Source organism: Heloderma suspectum, chromosome 12 (genome assembly GCF_057233095.1).
Source record: "Heloderma suspectum isolate Gila_16-S chromosome 12, 16-S_ref, whole genome shotgun sequence".
NCBI lineage: Eukaryota > Metazoa > Chordata > Lepidosauria > Squamata > Helodermatidae > Heloderma > Heloderma suspectum.
Window position 1 is genome coordinate 21,522,319 of NC_139469.1, and position 20,269 is coordinate 21,542,587.

At 45.6% G+C, this 20,269-nt stretch overlaps 2 protein-coding genes across 17 annotated transcripts; both read right to left on the bottom strand.

Moving 5' to 3' along the window:
* Positions 1–298: 298 nt before the first annotated feature.
* Positions 299–2,452, bottom strand: LOC146336674 (uncharacterized). Its single transcript, XM_084818699.1, has 2 exons — positions 2,073–2,452; positions 299–387 (listed from the first exon to the last, which is right to left on the bottom strand). Exons 1-2 carry the CDS (start codon positions 2,367–2,369, stop codon positions 382–384), a joined length of 303 nt encoding a protein of 100 aa, XP_084674825.1. The 5' UTR covers positions 2,370–2,452; the 3' UTR covers positions 299–381.
* Positions 2,453–2,702: 250 nt separating this feature from the next.
* On the bottom strand, positions 2,703–17,599 carry C12H8orf33 (chromosome 12 C8orf33 homolog). Of its 16 annotated transcripts, none has more exons than XM_084818695.1 (10): positions 17,493–17,599; positions 15,710–15,777; positions 12,955–13,045; positions 12,235–12,372; positions 11,830–11,915; positions 10,621–11,127; positions 9,958–10,124; positions 8,130–8,217; positions 6,163–6,309; positions 3,157–5,391 (listed from the first exon to the last, which is right to left on the bottom strand). In XM_084818695.1, exons 6-10 carry the CDS (start codon positions 11,123–11,125, stop codon positions 5,177–5,179), a joined length of 1,122 nt encoding a protein of 373 aa, XP_084674821.1. In that variant the 5' UTR covers positions 11,126–11,127; positions 11,830–11,915; positions 12,235–12,372; positions 12,955–13,045; positions 15,710–15,777; positions 17,493–17,599; the 3' UTR covers positions 3,157–5,176. The 16 variants fall into 16 exon arrangements, with proteins under 16 accessions (XP_084674808.1, XP_084674821.1, XP_084674822.1 ...); XM_084818696.1 differs by having other exon boundaries at positions 12,235–12,377; positions 15,710–15,805; XM_084818682.1 differs by lacking the exon at positions 11,830–11,915 and having other exon boundaries at positions 2,703–5,391.
* Positions 17,600–20,269: the final 2,670 nt, after the last annotated feature.

Here is a 20,269-nt window from a genome sequence, read left to right on the forward strand (position 1 = left end):
ATGGTGTCATTTCATGTCCTGAGGTCCTCAATGAACCTTACTTTTGCTTAGGCTGCAATCCTATACCCCAGCCTACCCCAAACCCGCCTGATGTTATTCACAGCCAGCATGGAAGTGTGCTATAATACTTACCTGAAAGAAATTCTCATTGAGCTCCGTGGGAATTACTTCTGAGTAGACATGCATAAGATTGCACTGTTAAAGCAGATTATTTGCATTGGGGTTGTACAAAAGCTTTTTGCCATCTGGAGGCCTTCAATGTCAACTTGAAATATTTTGACATCCATATTAGGGCAATAACTTTATTAGGCCGACTCAAAGATGGCGGAGCTGGGGGATGCTGACTTGATGTTGAAGCCACAGCAAACCAACAATGGCTGATTATGCCTTTGGGGGGAATATAAAATACAGCTGTTATTAGGACTGTCTCCATCCTCAGACAAAATACAGAGGTTCCTCGGGGGATCAAGCATAGGCCCAGTTCACCCATCACGGCAGCAATTCCTGTGTTATTTAACCTGGAACAGCGGGGATGAGCAGAGTGTGCCAGCTCATCATTTCTGCTTTTAATTAACAACCCAGGAACATCCTGTTCCTGGGTTGTTTTGTGACATGGGGACCTGGAAACTCTGGGTTGTTTATGGGTTAAACAACCCAGAGTTAACCTAACAGTTGCTTTGCTCATCCCCACAAATTCCTGGGTTAAACAAGCCAGAAATTGCGGTTGTGATGTGCAAACTGGCTCAGTTTGTTTCTTCATCTCTGCAGTCCTAAGATCAGTCCTGGGTGCATGTTGAAACCATCACAGCACCTGACAGAGCCTACTTGGAATGCCGCAGACTCGTCCTACATTCCATCTTAAGACTCTGACCCACGCAGACTTCAAGACTTCAGCGTCAATCCAGCCTTCTTTTTTCCTCCTTTCCCCAAACCATTTTTGTAGCATCTCAAAAGCTTGCACAATACTGTGTCACCTTTGAGTAAGTCAGAGACTGGTTTTGGATTTGCACTGTGGTTTAGGAAATATATGAAGCAGTACCAATGGGAACCTGGATTTGAACCATCAAGGATCAAAATCAGTCCACCCTGCCGAGTTCCAATAAACATTTATCTTCAGCATAAGGTGAATGCAATGTCAGAGTGGCCCTGATCATCCCTGCTCTTTCCCTATCACACATTCAAATGGCCTTGCGCGTCAGCATGCTATCCCATCCCGTGGCCATGCTGACTGCATATACAGAGTAGTTAAATCAGTTTTGAGGGTTAATCTATGCTAAGTGATTTTATGATCATCCTCTCTGCCCCGAGAAGGGCCTATTGGTTGACTTACCAGGTCATGCTGAAACAGATACTGGGGGTATTTATTCTACATACCCCACCTCTATACCAGCGATATCCATTTCAGCAGGGCACAGTGCTACAGCCAAAAAGGCTCTGCCTTGTGCTGAGTCTCAAATACTTTCAGGGGTATCGTACAGCAGGAATGGCCAGAAGGTAGTTCTGAGATCTCTGGTAGATCTCTGGGTGATTTGTACTAGATCGCTAGGTGTTTCCAACTCCGAATAGCTTAACAATAGCATGTTAAATGGCAAGTGACAAAATGGCCATACTTGTGCTAATACACTTCTCTGTCCCTCTCTCAGCCCTGGGTGCTTCTCAGCTGTAAAATATGAGTGTTCATTGTTTGCTTTCGACCAGGTTTTCGTGCAGCTCTGCTAGTCAGTTTTAGTATTTTGCATTAGAATTCCTGATCTGCAGTACCTCAGATGTAGATTCGAACATGTATATGGAGTTTTATCCCAGATTATTGCGGGGGTGTAGGGGGATAAAAGGAACATAGGAAGCGCCCATATACCGAGTCAGAACCTTGGTCTATCTATCTGAGTATTGTTGACACCTGGTGGAAGTGGCTCTCCACTCTCTCAGGGCAGATGGCCCTTCCCCATTGGCTCCACCCCCTGAGCCACCATTTTGCATTTGGCTCTGGTTGCTGGACCTTGGAATTCCAGCAAACAAAAAAGCCAAAGTCGATCCCACAAGCCTGAAGTCTGCCCCGCCCTGTCATACAGTACCTGAGTCTTTCTCTGGCTCAGGTGAGGCCGGGCAGCTTTGTGCTCCAGATGAGGTTCCCCCTTTCGTGCATCTGTACTGAAGATACCGGTGAGTCGCTGCAGGGATGCCTCCAGCTCTTCCTCGGTGCTTTCCAGGTGTTTTCCTGAGCTGCTGGAGTATTGGCTGCTTGAAGCTGAGCTGCTCTGAGCCTCTTTCTCTTTTTCTTTCCTGACTTCGTCGGCTGGCTTCTGCTTCATCAAAATGACGATGAAGGCGAACAGGATCATGCATAAGTAGACCACCCACACTTCCTCCATGCCAGCACTTCTGGGTACCAAGGGCAGTGGGTACTTCAGATGCTGTCACAGTAGACCAAAGCTAGCACCGGACCCAACTAGTGTTTTAGGTGCCCAAAACGTTACGGTTTTCAAGTTCCAGATAAAGGGAAGAACTTATTTCTACAGGGAGTGCTAGTAAATCAATCCAGCCCAGTAATTAGTATTTTTTAACATTAAAACTAGAACAGAAGGTTTTGACTACACTAAATATCATTCAGGAGAGTTAACAACAGAAGAAAACTGTTCTTTGAGCATAGGGATAAATATGATAAAATTCTTTTCTTTTTTTTCCTGTTGCTGAACAGAGATTTTGGTAGAGAATTAAAGCAGCTCTTTAGTTTCCATACTGTCATAAATCCAGTTCTTTCTCACTGTTGCTTATTTATTCAATTCATATCCCACCTTTCCTCTCAAAATAGTGCTCAAGGTGGTTAACAATGGAAGAGAATAAAATGCTTGTTTGGCTGGAGTTCTTTCTCCAGGCGTTCTTTCAGACAAGCCGTGACTTTTGCTACTGAAATATAAGAAAATTCAAGAATGCTATTCAGACTCGCCCCATGTCCATTTGGATGTTAGAAATTTTTCAAACGGTGACGATTTAAAAAATATTTTCACGTTTTATAGCAAGGGTTTTCCTAAAGGGCTAAATGCCAAGACACTAAGTCCATTCATTGAAATCAGTTTGCCTCCAAATATGTAAATGTGATCACACCTGAAAATATCTTAATGCAGTTTATGCTACTTTTAAATGAAACAGCCACTAAATACTTGCTCTAAAATGTTTTTTTTTAATCTGCACAGCAATCCATAAAAAATAAGAATATCTTTTTAAAATCCTTTGCTAAGATAGATCCTCACCCCCAGCTTGCAAACAAAACCAATAGTTACAAAACATAAAGGATGGAATTTCTCTCTTGATTGGTCCACGGTGATCAATCTGGATGGATGCTTGATAATTCTGGGAGTTGGATGTTAGTCCTCCTCAGAAGCTGTGCTTTGTAGGGCTATTCAAGTCAAGATTTCCCTGCTAAATGCTCTCTCGCATCTGTGCAGACACACATCCCTTCTTTCAGATCCACCCACCTGGCTTCTCCATATATAGGTTAACCGAAAAGGGACCCATTAAGTCACCAGTCTGCCCCCATCTTTAACCAATCCTGAAAGAGGGATTGTGGAGAATGTTCATCAATTTGCAGGGCTTGAACTGAAGGGCCAATATGGGACCGGCGAGCCAAAAAGTGAATGGAGAAGGCTTGGCTGTTTTCTCCCTGTACCCTCCTAGCAAGGTCTGAACCGTTAGAATGCATTTCATAGTCCTTGCCAGGAGTTTTTTGTTACAGTGGGGAATGCCAGTGCTAAAAGTGGGAGATGCTGCATCCAGTTACTGGCTGTCTCTTCTGTTTTACACCCCTCAACTTGCTGGCTGATCAGTTCCAGTCGTGTTTAAATTATTTGTTCGTGGCACTGAATCTTCTTCTTACCCATCTAAACAATGAGGGTTCCTGTGTCCTTTACGGACTCAAATTGATTGTGTGATGCAGGCAAATTTTGAACCATACACCGTGCTTGGAAGCAGTTTGATGTTTAAGGCCTCTCTCCATGTATGGTTGAAAAAACAACCACCCCAGAATGCTAGGTTCCTGAGCGTATAAAGAGTGCTGTAGGGAATGCACTTATTAACCAAGGTAATTGGCTGCACATAGGATGGTTCTCCTGTTCCTTCAGTAATTATTTAGGAGAGGGAACTTCAGCAGGTGCACATTTTAGGGTTGCCAACTGACCTGATCCGGCTTGCTTTTGTGCCTTTAACAGAAACCTGATCAGCAGATGTTGTGCCTTTAACAGAAACCTGATCAGCAGATGGAGATTTTCATGGCAGGGAGATAAACATAAATTTGCTATTGTCTGTACGTGAAGCTGCTGTTACTAAAAAGCACAGCTACAGTGGCTGGTTGAGAGGTTGGCAACACTGACGTTTTTCTTACTTCTCCATGGCAAGGGACACCTACCCAATCTCTACACAGGTTCATACAGAATTACTTTGATGCAAGAACCACCAAGTTCAATGGGACTTACTCTGGAGCAAGCCTGTTTTGGATTACAGCTCTAGCCTATGCATCGTTTAATTTGAAGTCCCACTAGGTCCAGCAGGGCACAGACCTGAATAAGAGTACACATGATGACAGCCGTGAATGGTTACTCAGAAGTTAAGTCCAACTTAGCTCACTGAGCTGACACCCAAGCACGCACGCACAGGGATCTCAGTCTTAAAAGATACGGCACCTCTGTTCTTCGTTGCATCCAGTGATCTTATTGTTAGGCTAGCCTAGAATAACGAAGTCAGCAAAATATCTTGTTCTAGATACACCCACCAAATATCATTATTTTAGTCAAGAACCACAAGCTCGAGCCATTTCCCTCTCTCGCCTTCTTCCTGCACAATTCAATTTGCACACCGAAGAATGCCTTAAAGCGCATTTCAAAAGAAGAGTGAAAGGGGCAGGTTCTGGAAACCCATTTATTTTACATCGCACTCAAGGCGAAAAATACTTTGATCTGTTCAATCGGTCACGACATCAGGCTCATCTCCATTCCCCCACCCCTGCAAGGCACTCGGGCAGGCTTCTTGTGCTGTTCAACCATGCAACTGTTTCCATTGTTTTTTCAGGCTGCACTGCAACTAAGCTTTCGGGACAGGGCAGGGGCTGTTTGTTTCTAAAACGAAATGTCCGCCAAGTTTTCAGGACCCCCTCAAAAATCAATCCACAAGCATCCAGCAAGCTTCCTTAGAAGAAATTAAAGCGGAACTCCTCTTGGGAAGGTGCAAATGCCAAAGAGCAAGCGTTGGTTGCCCCAGGACAAGCTGAGGTGGCAGGAGGGCAAACAAGGGACTCTGTGGGGCTCCAATCTCTTCTGGCTGTTTCTGCGGACTTCCGGAAAACCCGGCTGCTCTTCCTGTGGGCATCTTCAGCCACTTCTGTAATGTGAGCCGCTTTCGAAGCTGGCAGGGGAGGAGGAATAGAAAGAACGGATCAGCGTGAAAAACTCTGAATGGACGCACACAGGGTTGCACCCTTAAGGGTGCTGAAAGCTGGAGACGGTGCTGTGCAGCTGTATGTTACTTGCATTGTCCAGTTTTAGCCCCAATCAGAAGTAGCACCAACATTTATTTGTACGCCACTTCAGCTGAAAAGGTTCCCAAGCAGCTTATGTGAGATCAGTAACAAACAACGCAGTTTCTGCCTGCAGGGTTACAATCTAAAAGACATGACACAAAAGGAAAAAGGGACAGGGAGGGAAAAGGGGGAAAAGCAAACTCAGGCACCAGTTTTTATTTTGTGAGCTTGAACATAAACAGTTAGGGAGAGGAGGAGCCTGATGGAGCTGGTCTCTCAGCAGAGCTAACTGGGTGGCCCTCAGTGGAGGCTGGTCGCTCCGATGTCAGTGGGCCGGTTAATCCCCTTTGGGTTTCAGTCATTACTCTAAAGGAGCTATCTAAGGTGTTGAACCTGTTTGGGGGGTACGGTTCAGCACCTTGGTTAGCACCATTAAAGTTCTGACCGGTTCTGACTGAAACCTGGAGCGGTGTCACCATCCCACTGACGTTGGAGCCACCAGCCTCCACTGGTGGCCCGACCATCCCCCTCTCCCTCTGCAGCAGCCCGGCGGAATGGCTGCGGCCAGATGACAGTTACGATTTGCTGCTGCAGCGACTCAAACTCTATTTCCACGCTCTTATCCAGCTCCCAAAGAGTCAGCCCAGCTTCCCCACCTGCTTGCATGAGCTTCAGTTGCTTCCGTCGTTCCTCTGCCATCTTGCTTCTGTAGTCGCCAAACATGGCCCGCATCAGCTGACGCTTCTTGGCCAGCACTGCCTTCTCGCTGCGCAATGTCTTGATAGCCCGGAGCGCCTCATCCACTGAAACGAGGCAAAGGAGGTTACTAACATCATTGCTATGAGCGGAACCTGCAACAAAGTGTTGCCGGGCAGAGTGCGCCTCATTTTCTACCACCGCCACCCCACCCGCCCTGCAAAATTCCATGGCCACTCAGCATGCTCAGTTCCCATTTGGCTGCATAGGGTCCCCCTCCCACACACACGTTTAGGGCTTTTCCCCCCTAAGGTTTTTTTTGGGGGGGCGTAGTTCTGCAAACTTTGGAGCTTCCTGAGCCTGCGGCTGCCTCCTCTCTTGTGCGTGGATGGTGTCGCTTTGGCTACGTAAGGATGCACACTCAGAGAATGAGTATGGCCATGCTGGCTGGAGAGAACGAGGGAAGCTGTAGTCCAACACATCTGGAGGGTGCCAGGTTGGGGAAGGCTGGTATATTCTAAGGATTATGAAACCGACATGTTGCTCTTCAGCACCGGCTTTCGGAGCAGCTAAGGAACCATACAAGGAAATGACCACTACCAACCTCTCCCCAGCCCCCTGCATTTCGTTATAAATAAAAGGAATGCAGAAGAGCGATAAACTATTTCCTCCCTGTATATAAAGAAGTCCACACAAGAGGGAGAGGGTTGGTTAATTTGTTATTATCACTCGTTGTAGGTTTCCTGTTTTGTTGCTTGTCATTTGTGTTTCATATGGTGCCATATTATTGGAATGAGTGCTTTGTTATATGTTTGTAAGTCGAGAGGACATTGTCCCGTAAGGCGTCTTAAGATACCTTAAAATGAACAAATACATTAAAATGTTCCATTCTGTGACAGTAGTCAAAAAACCTGGTCCCCCAGGAACTCAGTCTATGTCTGTGAAGGAGTTTCCCCATCCTGGTGCCCCAGCATTCCTGACCATTGGCTGTGCTGGCAGGGGCTGATGGGAGTTGAAGCCCAAAAAGTCTGGAGGGTACCAGAACGGGGGAAGGCTGTCATGATGAAATGGGTCTGGGGAGGGGGCAGGGGGAAGAAGAGGATGGCAAAAATAGGAAGGCACAAATACAGGAAAAGAAGGGATGACCAGAAGTTTACAGAAGTATATTTATCGAGCTTTCTTCCTTTTTTTCCCCTCAGTGAAGGAATAATGAGAAACAGGGATACTGCAGCTTCTCTGGGTAAGCTCTGAATCAGGGACAGGGAACCTGTGGCATTCCAGATGATGTGGGACTACAATGCCCATCAGCTACAGCCAGTATGGCCAATGGACTGTGATGATAGGAGTTGTAGGCCAACAACTTCTAGAGGGCCACAGGTTCTCCCCTCACTGAGGTAGTTCAAGAAATAGCAGTACCCTCTCCAAGATGCTTGGTCTGTCTTTATTATTACTACTAGCAGTAGCATTATTACATTTATATCCCACCTTTTTTCCTCCTTGAGGAACCCTAGGTGGCGTACATAATCCTCCTCCTCTCCATTTTACCCTCACAACCCTGTGAGGTAGGCTGGGCTGAGAGTCAGTGACTGGCCCAAAGTCACTCAGTGAGCTTCATGGCCGAGTGGGGACCAGAACTCGGGTCTCCCGAGTCCCAGTCCAACACTCAACCCACTATGCCACACTGGCCCTCTCACCATGCTGGCTCCCAGCACACCACACCACACCACACCACACCACACCACACCACACCACACCATGCTCCCTTATCTCCAAAGTGCCATGAATGGAGAAGGAGCCGCTTTGAGGACTGAATTCTATAGCAGGTAACAGACAGGCATCGCCTCAGCCTCTCCATATAATATTCCACAACTCCCCACTCCCACTCCCCCCGCTCCCATGCCGCATCTTCCCGAGCAGATTGACTCACTCTGCTTGGGAGTTGATTTCTGAGTCTTCAGGCCAAGCTCCAGCTGTTCTACGCACCAGTCCACCTCCCTCTTCATCTGTTCATCTAACTGTTACAGTAAAAGGTGGAGGGGAGAGAGAAACGATAGGCTGGAAATGAGCTGGTTAATGCAGCCTGGACAGCTACGTCTAGCATCTTGCTCCCTCCAGCCTTCTGTTATTTATTTATTTGTTAGTTTATGAGCATCTCTACACCAGCCTAAAATCCTGCATTTAAAACAGGGCTTCCTGCTTCCGTTTTAAATGTAGGATCACAACGACTTCCTTTTTCACCCGCTTCTTTTCCTGCCCCCTTTCCCCCTCCTTCTCCTCTGTATCTGAGTCTTCCATATCTTTCATTGATCTCGCTCCTCTTCTTGCCCCTTTTCTTCTTTTCACGGAAAGAACTCAAGCGGAACACAGCGGGGGCAACTTGATAGCTCATTATCTGCGATCGGAACAAAGGGCATTTACTGCAGGAGATGCCCCGGTGGTTCACAGCGTCTGTCTAAAGAGCCCGCAAACGTCCGCGAGAGAGCCATCTCAACAGAAGGATAAAAGCTTTGTGTGAAGAAAGCCTGTATTTGTTAATCACCACAGAACAGAGTTCCAGTGATTTAAAGACTAAACTAAAGTACAATGGTACAATCAAATATGAGCAGTAACACATCCAAAACCAGCAGGGCAAATAAAAAACGTACAACATCAACCTCAATCAATCATCTGTTCAAATGAGGAGAGCTAAAACAACCTCATAAGGGCTAAAAATAACCAACAGCTATCAGAAATAGAGACCAATAATATTAGTATAAATGTTTTAATTCTTTTAACCTGCTGTTTTATTCTTTTACCATGTTGTTCACTGCTCCGAAATCTTCTGATGTAGAGCGGTATATGAATATTGTAAATAAACAAACAAACAAACCAATCTTCAGAAGATATTAGGAATAATCCCTAGAAGATATTAAAATAATGTTTAAAGGCCTAGAAGAAGAAAGGCCGGGAAGAATAAAAGGCCTGGTGCCTGGAAATATTAATGTATGAGCCCAGGGAGTCTTCCTAGGGAGAGTGTTCCACAACTGGGGGGCCACCACCAAAAAGGTGTTCTCCCTTGTAGTCACCCTCCGTGCCTCAGACGGAAAGGTTAAAGGTACTGAATTCCACTTTCAAGTAGTGCCAACAGGAGAGAAGGTTTGTCCTCCAGACAGGACACTCTGAAAAGCAACAATAAATCCCCATCGCAGGACCCTTGGTCCCCATCGCAGGATCACTTTGCACATTACAGTTTCAAAGGTCTGCCTGAGGGCTGACTTCCCTGACCCTTTCACCTGGGAGTAAACTCCACTGAGTGCAGTGGAACGTACTTCTGGGCAGAGATGCGTAAGACTCAATGAAGAGGGTTTTTTAAGTGCACGTGTGGAAATGTTAATTTCTGTGAACTTCCCAGAGAGCTTCGGCTATTGGGCAGTATAGAAATGGAATGAATGAATGAATGAATGAATGAATGAATGAAATGTTCATCCTACAGGTGAGCCTGGTAGAAAGCTGGGACTGGTTGTAGCACACCCAGATTTTCCCTGAGGGAAAAAAAGCCCACTCCTTAACAGAACAAATGAGTGAAAAACACTGCAACCTTCTGCCCTTAATGTTTTGAAACCAAAACGAAGCGTGGAAATTATCATGTCCCCAGGTGCCCGGTCTGCATCATTGACTCCTATGTTGTCATCAAGTAGAGCTATTGGTGGTGCAAGCCTGTAAATGTTTATACAGAAATTTGGTCACATCCCACAAACAAGTTGTCCTTCACATACCTGGCACTTCTCAGCTTGGTCAGATGTATCTTTGCTATGGGGCTTGCTGTCTCCATTCACATGGTCGCCATGTGCTACCTTTAAGGGCGGTTGTTTCTTTTTCTTTTTCCTCTTAGATGAGCCACCAGCTGCTGCCGTCAACTTTGTTTCTTTAGACCCTGTTAGGGCTGCAGAGTGATTAAATAATTTTTACTTAAATCACTTGCCTTTTAATCAATGAAATCCATTATATGTAAATTAGTTTGCATATATTTGATTTATCTGAAAGGTACCACACGCTAAGAAAAACACACACCTCGGCATCTTTTATTCCATGTGAATGTTACTCCAATAAGCGCATTAACAAACACTAAGTAACGGAAACAAAAGCCAGTCCTGGGAGTAAAAGCAAGCATTTTTGAAAAAGAAAATTGGGGATTTAGCTATTTTGAATAGAATTAACTAGTTGTGCAACCTTGTAAATAAGTCAACAAAAAATTATTACCCTACAAACATTTGGCCTGTCTAAACATCCCAATGGGAATCCTTTGTAGTTTACAAAAATTGGTGCTTTCTTTTTCTTTGAAAGCCCCTTTGCCAGGAATCAACTCTCAACTCACCGTAGGTGACTATTTCACAACTATTTCCAGACTGAATTAAACCCAGCAGACAGAGTCTCCATACCTTCTTGGGCAATCCCCGATTTGGCATCCTCTTGCATAAGGCATTCTCCAACTCGTCCACCCACATCGTCTGTCAAATCTGGCCTATCAGATTTCGGAAAGTTTGATCTCTCTGGTGGCACTGTGGCTCTTTCGGATGAGCAGCCTATCTCTGCAGCTTCTGCACCTGGATCTGTAGCAACCGATAGAAATGGGGGACCATCTGGGATGACGAAGTTGAAAGCAAATTTGGGGCTCTGTGTTCCAGTGGGAAAATCCAGCGTCCCAGAGGGACTGTTACCAGTGGGCCGCTCTCTGATGTCATCTATCTCAAACGCTTCTGCTGTGGTCCCACTGATATCTTCTGAGGTTCTCTCAGAAACAACAAAGTCAAACTGGAAGCTATTATCCGATGGCGCAAACCATGATGCTGAGGCCGCAGAGGGGTGGCTGGATTGCTTTCTGTACACCACACTGCCTGAAGTGAGAGTATCTCCTGGTTGTATTTGCATCTTCTCAGGCCTCATGCCTATAGGGAAAAGAACAGGAAGGCTGGCATTTCCATTTAGCTTTAAGGTAAAATATGCTGTTATTTTTTGCGTGTTTCGGCCCCGCCCACCACAGGAATGTGGCCACTGAAAGCTTCTCTGAAATAGAATTTGGCCATTGGGCTGTTCGTCCAACACTACTTTAACGGTTAACTAGCTTCTTTACAAATGCAGATTCTAAGAAACTTTCAGACTGCAATGAACCAGCTAATCCACACATCTATGAATATCAATAGAGGAGACAGAAGTGGAAGTTGGAGAAGTTGCCAGCAGTCTGGGCAAGAACTTGCTTCGCAGGGATGCCCCTCCCTTAGGGAGTCTCCCTCCTACATTGGCTTTCACCAGTGGCCAATGTGGCAGAGCGTCTGAGCCCTGCCCCTAGCTTTTCCCGCTTCGCTCTGTGACAGATCCTAGCGTCTCTCAAGTCACACCACTTGCTCTCCCCCTCCTCCGAAACTGGAGTTCTCATAGTGGAGGAATGGGAGAGCAGTACAGGCTGGGCCATCTGTGTGTCAAGGTCCTGAGAAGAAAGTCTCTCCATATCTGGGCTCACTGGGGAGGTTGCCTCCCTCTGTTCTGGCTGTTCCCATTCTGAATCTGAGCTGCCAGACATCTCCACACGCTCAGATTCATTCCTGACACCCTGCTCTAGACCTATAAGGGTCACTGAGGCTGGGGCTTACAGTCAGATGTGAACCATAGAAGATCCTGCCCTTAGGATGTTCTCTCAAGGATGGGTCCCGTCTCCTCACAGTTGGCTCATCCTTCTCTAGGGAGTCGGCCAATAAAAACCTATCATAAATCCAAGAAACACAGGAGCAAAAACCATCCCAAACCACATAATTTGAGAGCAGCATTAAAACTAAAACTGCAGAGCAAGATAAGACATTACACACAGATTAACAACGCCTGTTCTTTGTGTATTCTGAATCTCTTGCTACTCAGTTTCTATGGGGGATCCCAAATTCTAGTGCTATGGGAGATGGAGACATTGACCTCACTTTCTGATGCATATGGAAGATGAAAGGCTGGGAGGAAGTAGCATATCGCTGTCGAGTTATGCCACAGGGCACAGCTTGCCACCTCACCAGTTTTTGAGGCTCTCTTCCTCTCCTCCGCCATCTTGTGCCGGTAGTCCCCAAAGACGCGGTGCATCACCTGCCGCTTTTTCACAAGGGGAGCCTTGCGGGAGCGCAGCACCCTGAGGATGTGCCGTGTCTCCTCCGCTGCTCTCAAGCGTGGGAAGAAAATGCAAAGAACATGCAAGGTACTTATTAAACCATGGTATTCCTGTGGCACAATGAATTTTTACAACATGTTTGCCCTGCAGAGAGCTTTGCAGTTGTCCTCTTGGTCACAGGAACCAGGGGAGGGAAGTCAGTATTTGTCCCACTTTACAGATAGGAAATGGAGTCTTTGAGATAATAATTTGTCTTGAGGCAGAGTCCACACACGTGCTGGAATCTGAGCTCAAGTTCCATTTATAGATCTTTCACAAACAACACTGTTGTGTATGTGTGTGGGGGGGATCTCCCCTCCCCGCCGCCCAGCTCCAAAATTATAGCTGGAGAGAGACGCAGGAGATTTTCCCCTGACCTTGTGCTGGGGTTCAGAAAAGCAGCATGAGGTCAGGCCCAACACCTGACCCCCCGGCAGGAGGGGAGGGTCCTCCTGGCGATAACTTTTGGTTGGGCTAACCAAAACTTGTTGATTTTCCCAGAAGAAATGCTGTGCTAGGAAAGGGACTGGGTGAGAATTTAGGATTACACCAGATACCTTGGGGGGGGGGGGAGGCAAATGCAACACACCTTGCTTGGGAGTTGGGTTGAGACGCAAGAGGCCTGTCTCCAGCTGAGAGATGCACCATTCCAGTTCATCCTGGAGCGTGGGTTTGGGAGCCTGGGTTGATGGAAAGAGCACAGAGATGGCATGAGGACTGCTCTTTAAAAGTATTAGGGGTGTGTGTGGGTGTGATAGTACACAGGAATTTCATACACACACACACACACACAGCTTTATTCATTTATTTACAGCATTTGTATACCGCTCCCCATCTAAAACAGATTCCGGACCAGTGAACATAAGAGGTGCAGTGGTAAAAGATTTAAAAAGTTATAACACCATATTAAAATTATTAAAATCAGAATGCTAATAAAAACTGTGGCTGGTCATTCAAGGAATGCTTCCTGGAATAGGACTGTTTTCAGGAGGCGCCAGAAGCAATATAGTGTTGGAGCCTGCCTAACTCCAGGGGCAGGGGGTTCCAAAGGGAGCCACCACATTGAAGGCTCTTCTCCGGGTGGTCTCCAATTGGACCATAGGTCCATGTGGAACCACCAGGAGCATGCCCTCTGATGTCCTCAATGACTGGGCAGATTGGTAAGGGGGAAGGCCCTCTCTCAGGTATCCTGGTCCCAAGTTGTTTAGGGCTTTGTACAGTAGTACCAAAACCTTAAACCTGGCCTGGTAGCAAATAGGCAGCCAGTGCAGTTCCCTCAGCAAAGGAATTGTATGCTGAAAAGGGGCAGCTCCTGACAAAAGCCAAGCTGCTGCATTCTGCACTAGCTCCAGCTTCCGGAGCAGCCTTAAGGGCAGCCCCACATAGAGTGCATTGCAGTAATCCAGTCTTGAGGTTACTAGTGTCTGTACCACTGTGGCCAAGCTATCCCTGTCCAGGACAGGCCGTGTGTGTGTGTGTGTGTGTGTGTGTATATATGGATACACACACACACACACACACCCCTTCTAATAGCAAACTCAAATGGCAGAGTGCCAACAGGAATAGAGCCAAAACAGGTTCACCAAGAAACAAGAGGGAGGTATCAGCATGACTGAAGGAACCCAAGGTTTGCAGAAGTAGAAATAATCTTTTTTTTTTTTTAAAGGAACACCAAAACACAACCCAACACATACAAGTACAAGATGTGAAGATGAGGAGAAACTAGATGAAATAAAGAGCAGGGGCTCTCAGAAGCTATGGAGTAGCACAAGTCTCTGTAGCACAGCTGTACAAGCAGGGTGCACTTTTTTACCAGCCTGTTGAAAAGTCTTAGAAACCCAGATGTCTGTGATGCGATGACATTTCTCTGTAATTACTGGGTGGATCCCAGCAAAGTGGATTGCTGGAATCTTTGGGGGCTGGGCCCCCTCCTCTCCTCCACCATAGTAAAGCACTTATCTTCAAGGGATTTGGGGTGTGTAGGGTTCCTTCCTTCTGCTTGCTTTTACACATGCACAGCATTTATACAGCATTTCTTGAGTATTCAAAGCACTTCAGATATGCTGTCTCTTTGTAATCCTTGTAACACTCCTGTAAGGTAGGTGCATATGATTCTCCCCATTTGCATATGGGAGTGACGGGGCTGATGTACCTTACCTAAAGCTGCCTAGTGAGTTCGAGGCTGGGGTGAAATGGGAACATTCTAGGTCACTGTTTACTCCTGCTCTCAAGCCCCAAATAATATCACTTGGCTAGGCGGGGATGCATTCAATGGTTACTAGGAACTTATTTATTTATTCTACGTATATCCCATCTTTCCTCCAAGGAGCTCAAGGAGGCATACAGGGCTCTCTCCCACTCTCCATTTTTTCCTCACAACAGCCCTGTGAGGTAGGTTAGGCCAAGAGATAATGATTGACCCAAGGGCACCAAGTCAACTTTATGGCTGAATTGGGAATTTGAACCTGCGTCTTCCCAGTCCTAGTCCGATATCATACTCCATTACACATATATTGGATGATCACTATTAATAGTTTGTATTTTTCATATGCCAGGATTGGTTTTTTTTTTAACCAAGCCTAACTAATTCAGATTTCTACCCTGCTCCTTCCCCAGATCAGTTAATCTTTAAAAATTATTTGATCAATTAAATTGGGCTGTTTAACCATATCAAAAACTATACTTTTGAAAAACAAGATAACACATAAAATTAACCTTTAACAATGTGCGTTAGAACCGGGTTCTTCACTAATTAATTAATTAATTGATTGATAAAGCACCTAAAGTTTTCTAGGCATTGTACAAAGTTTAAAAATACACACACCCTGCATACAGGCTCCCAATCTAATAGACAAGATACAAAATGGGGTGGGGAAGAGGGATGGTTTTCATTGCAAACTAGAAATGGTTAATGGCCCATTTTACAGATGGAAAACTGGGGCTGAAATATAGCCTGGCCCAAGCCTATTCACTGAATTTTCTTTGAGCTCAGGATCCATGGAGTGAAGGTACAAGAGAGGTTTCCACTGTCTCACACAGTTTTTTTAGGGTTTACTTTTTACAGTCACCTTGAGGGTTGCTGTTCTCTCACTCTCTTTCACTTCCTCCAGGAATGATGGACAATAGTCTGGTGCCAGAAATGTAAGGACAAACAGCATCTTGTATTGCAGGGATGGTATCTGTATTTTAATTGCTGCATGGATGGAGGTGCAGCCTTTAAGCCCCTGTAGCATTGTGACATGGCTTGCTGAAAATTCCCCCTTCTACACAGATATGAAAGCTACAAAAGCCTTAAACATTGAAAGGTTGGCCATTCCTGTTGCAGAAGGCAGAGAAGAGCATACCTCTTCCATTAGGAAAGTTGGCAATAGTGGCTTACGTACGATCTCCAAGTCCTCACATCCTCATTCACCTAGAAGCGCAAGATGACAGGTCAGCATCTAAGGCATGAGCATAAGAAATTTACAGTGAAATCCTATGCATGTTTACTCAGAAGCAAGTCCCACTGTGTTTGATGGGAGCCATCCCCAGGTAAATGTGTATAGGATTGCAGCCCCTGACCCCAATGCACACCCAGAAAATGGCAGGTGCAGAAGCAAATTCCATTTTATTCCTGCAGTCATGATGGTGAATTTAAAATGCAAAACTGCACATGCTCAGAGATTTAAAAAATAAATAAATTAGGGTTGGCAAACAGTTTTGTTGTTGTTCTAATATATCAGGAATATAGATGCAGTTTTAAAGAATAGAATGGCAGTTAGAGGGGAGAAAAAGAGAAATGTTAGTTGTGCACTTCATAACTGAAGTAATACACATGGCTATGTAAACAGGTCCCCTGTAAGATCATTAATTCCAGGGTTTAAAATTACCACTGGCAGTTATGGATACATTTGCACCTCCCATATATTCTGCCATATATTCTGGGAAATCTTACTGTGTGTTTTGAAGCGGAATTATGACTCTCCCGATTTATTCTGGAAGCTTATCTGTGACCACTGCTACTCCCTTACCCATTAATGGCATATTTGGTCATATATACTTGCAGCTCAAACTTTAATGGGATATAGCATAGATCTTTTCATACAATCATAGGGTTGGAAGGGGCCTACAAGACCACCGAGTCCAACCCCCTGCTAAGTGCAGGAAGCCTGATTCCCAGGCGGTCTCCCATCCAAGTACGAACCAGGGCTGACCCTGCTTAGCTTCCGAGATCAGACGAGATCGGGCGCATCCAGCCCTGTGCTCATGTACCTTCCTGTTTATATTGCCCATCTACCAATTCCATCCTGGTCATTCCTTCCTGGGTTCAAAACTTCACATGCTCAAGAGTATTTTGTCTCCTATTTAAAAAAAACTAGGCTTCGCACACAGTTTTTGTTTTGGCTTTAACATATCAAGAATGTGAAATCAGTTGTAAAGCATGGAATGGCTGGCTGGGGAATGCTGGGAGCTGTAGGACTTTTTCCTGTCTAAACATGCATAGGATTGCGCCTTAAATCCAGGCTCTAAAACTACCTAGCTGCACGGGGATAATAAGACTGGCTTACCTTATACGGTTCTTGGAGAGAGAGAAAGAGAGAGAGAGAGAGAGATGTAGTGCTGTGAACACTGCAGATTACACAAATTATTGTGCTCTTTCCAGCGCCACGTAAAGGACCTTTTTATTTTCCCGGGCATTTCAGTCCTTTTGAGTTCTGCTGTTTTAAATCCGTCATTGCGTTTTGAATCTCTGCATTGCTGCTACGTTTTATGCTGGTTTTACTTTTATACCGCAGTTTCAAACTTTTACATTTTACTTTATTTATTTATTTCATTTCTATACCGCCCAATAGCCGAAGCTCTCTTTGTATTTGACATTGTATTTGACAAATACATTGTATTTGACGCTGCATTTTTGTGGTTTTAATTGCTGTGAACCGCCCAACGAGCTTCGGCTATGGGGCCGTATAAACATGTCATAATAAATAAACACTAAGTGGCATCACCACTGTGGATCCTGAGGCCAACCAGGTCACTCCCTCTCTCCCTCCCCGACCCCAAGCTCCGCAGATTTCTTCCTCGTCAGACAACCCCCTGTACAGCTCAGATTTAAGGCGTTCATCCGCAGCCTGAAGGATGCTTCCTTACTCCGAAGTTAAGTCCCATCTGAGTCGGTGGGAGTCACTCCCACGTCGTGCTACGCGCTGACCCGTATGCGGAGACTGCCATGAAAATAAGCCAGGCGGACCGTGTCCGGCGCTGGACCTCTTCCCCCTCGCTCCACAGTCTCCTTACCCCTGAGCACTTCAGTTCCGCCGGAAAGTCGTTTCGCATTTGCAGCAGATCTTCAAGCCGAAGTCGCGCCTTTCTCCCTGTTAAAGAGCCATCCCCTGGCTAGGGACCGTCCTTAAGGTCTGCCGCACTTTCAAAGGCATGTTTTAACACTCACACGCAACTTGGGTCCATTTTAACTAATATTTATTTATTTATTAATTATTAAATTTATTAATCGCCCATCTGGCTGGTCACCCAGCCACTCTGGGCGATGTACAACATACCATAAAACAATTTAAAACAATAAAATTCTACCATAATTTTTTTTAAAAAATACCCTAGCCCACCCCAAATGCCTGCCTGAACAACCACGTTTTCAATGCACGACGGAAGCTCATTAAAGAGGGGGCATGACGGAGTTCCCTAGGGAGGGAGTTCCACAGAGTGGGGGCCACCACAGAACAGGCCCTCTCCCTCGTCCCCACCAGTCTAGCTGTCCTGGCTGATGGGACAGAGAGAAGGCCATCCGACGCTGATCTTGTTAAGCGGCCTGTCTGGTGCTGCTGGAGGCGCTCCTTAAGATAGGCTGAGCCGGAACCATATAGGGTTTTAAAGGTCAAAACCAACACCTTGAATTTGGCCCGGAAAACAACTGGTAACCAGTGCAACTCCTTCAGCACTGGAGTGATGTGATCTCGCCGGCGGCTGCCTTTAATCAGGCGAGCCGCCGCATTCTGTACCAGCTGCAGCGGGATATTAACAGCGGGATCCTATACACACCTACTCAAAAGTAAGTCCCATTGAGTTCCATGGCTAGTTAGTAAAAGATTGCAGCTCTTAACTTCCCCTTTGTCCTTCCTTTGCTACCCTTTTCCCCTGGCATACTTTGTGGATGGTCCTTTCCAGTAGTATAGGGAGAAGCAAGAAGCGTCTTCTTTGCCTTGTTAGACTTGCAAAGTTCCAGATATTCACCATCTGGTTTGAGGGTGCCCGCAAGAGGCCAGACTGTACAGTAGATCATTTTGGGAATTCTTTACAAACCTCCAATTCTTCCAGAGACCAGCTCCCTCACGGTAGAGTTTTTATTGTTTTAGATTTTAACTGGTATTAGCTTGTTTAATAGCTTAATATGTTTTTAGGTGTTTAAATTGTTTATTATTTTATACTGTTTAAATGGATTTTGTCTGTACGCTGCCCTGAGATCTTAATCATATATGGAGGGATAGAAATGTTTTAAATAAATAAATAAATAAATAGGCAGGTGGGCAGAGGACGTGGCGCAAAACACTAGAGGCCAAGCAAAGATTTAATCTCAAAAGCAGTCTCCATATGCTCAGGGACACTTTTCCAGGTTCTCTTTTAAGAACAGTTTCTCCTCTGAGCATATACGGCAATGCCGTATATGCTCAGAGGCATCAAGCCAGAGGTGCCAAGTTTTCATGAAACAATATGCAGCAACTGTGATTGTGGCCGAAACCATATAGATCTCTCAAAGTATAGCAACACCTTATTCTTATTCCATTTATATCTTGCCTTTCCGCCCCTCTTACAAGGAGCCCAAGGTGGATTACATGGTCCTCCTCTCCATTTTATCATCACAACAACCCTGTGAGGTAGGTTAGGCTGAGCGTCAGTGACTGGTCCAAAGTCACCAGTTAGCTTCATGGGTGATTGTGGACTAGAACCTGGGTCTTCCCAGTCCAACACCCTAGCCACTACACTACACTGTCACTTAAGAAACAAGTCCCATTGATTTCTGTGAGATTAGCATCCAAGCATGTGCATGTCCCACTTGCAGCCTTCATTTCACTATTTACAGACAATTTTATATGCAGTGCATTCTGCATTTCAAGATATTTTTTAATCCCAGATTGTTCCTCAAGGAGGGCCATTCCATGCAACCATTTGGCTGCTTTGTTTTCAGCTTGAATTGCATTATGCATGTGATAAAGTGGCAGCAAAATCATTGTGATCTGAAGTGTAGCCTGAGATTTCCTTTTGCGCTGGGTGTCTAGAACGGCAGTGGCAGTATACGAGTTTGCCAGCCACTTGTGCTCCCCTAAAAGCCTTCTGCAACGTGCAGAGAACTCATCTTTTGTTATACCTGATGTCATTATAAAAGCACTCTATTTCACAATATCCCCACTGAAGTCCACAGAACTGGAGTCGGGGGCATTTACTTATTCGATTTGTACCCTTCCTTTCCACCAAGAAAATGGTGCTCAAGGACTAGGCATCATCAAGCACCTGCAGAGGCCCACATCACTGCAGGGGTCCCACTGTCAACTCTGGTTACTGAGCCTGTGGTCCTTGTCTTCCTCACTGTTACCACCTGCCCTCTCTGAGCAAGCAAGCAGTGACAAGAGTGAGGAGATAAACCAGCTTCCTCCCTTACTCTTTCTCTCTCTGGATTGCTGTACAGAATCACAGAATAGTAGGGTTGGAAGGGGCCTACAAGGCCATCAAGTCCAACCTCCTGCTCAATGCAGGAATCCAAGTCAGGGCATCCCTGACAGATGGCTGTCCAGCCTCGTCTTGAACGCCTTCAGTGTGGGAGAGCCCACCACCTCCCTAGGTAATTGGTTCCATTGTCATATTGCTCTAACAGTCAGGAAGTTTTTCCTGATGTTCAGCCGGAATCTGGCTTCCTG

Excerpts from the sequence above, each read along its gene's own strand:
- LOC146336674 (XM_084818699.1), bottom strand. The coding sequence starts at position 2,369 with ATGGAGGAAGTGTGGGTGGTCTACTTATGCATGATCCTGTTCGCCTTC.
- C12H8orf33 (XM_084818681.1), bottom strand. Across the intron at positions 8,218-9,957 it reads ACCAAGCTGAGAAGTGCCAG|TTAGATGAACAGATGAAGAG; the intron begins GTATGTGAAGGA and ends TTACTGTAACAG. Across the intron at positions 6,310-8,129 it reads GAAATCAACTCCCAAGCAGA|TGGATGAGGCGCTCCGGGCT; the intron begins GTGAGTCAATCT and ends GCCTCGTTTCAG.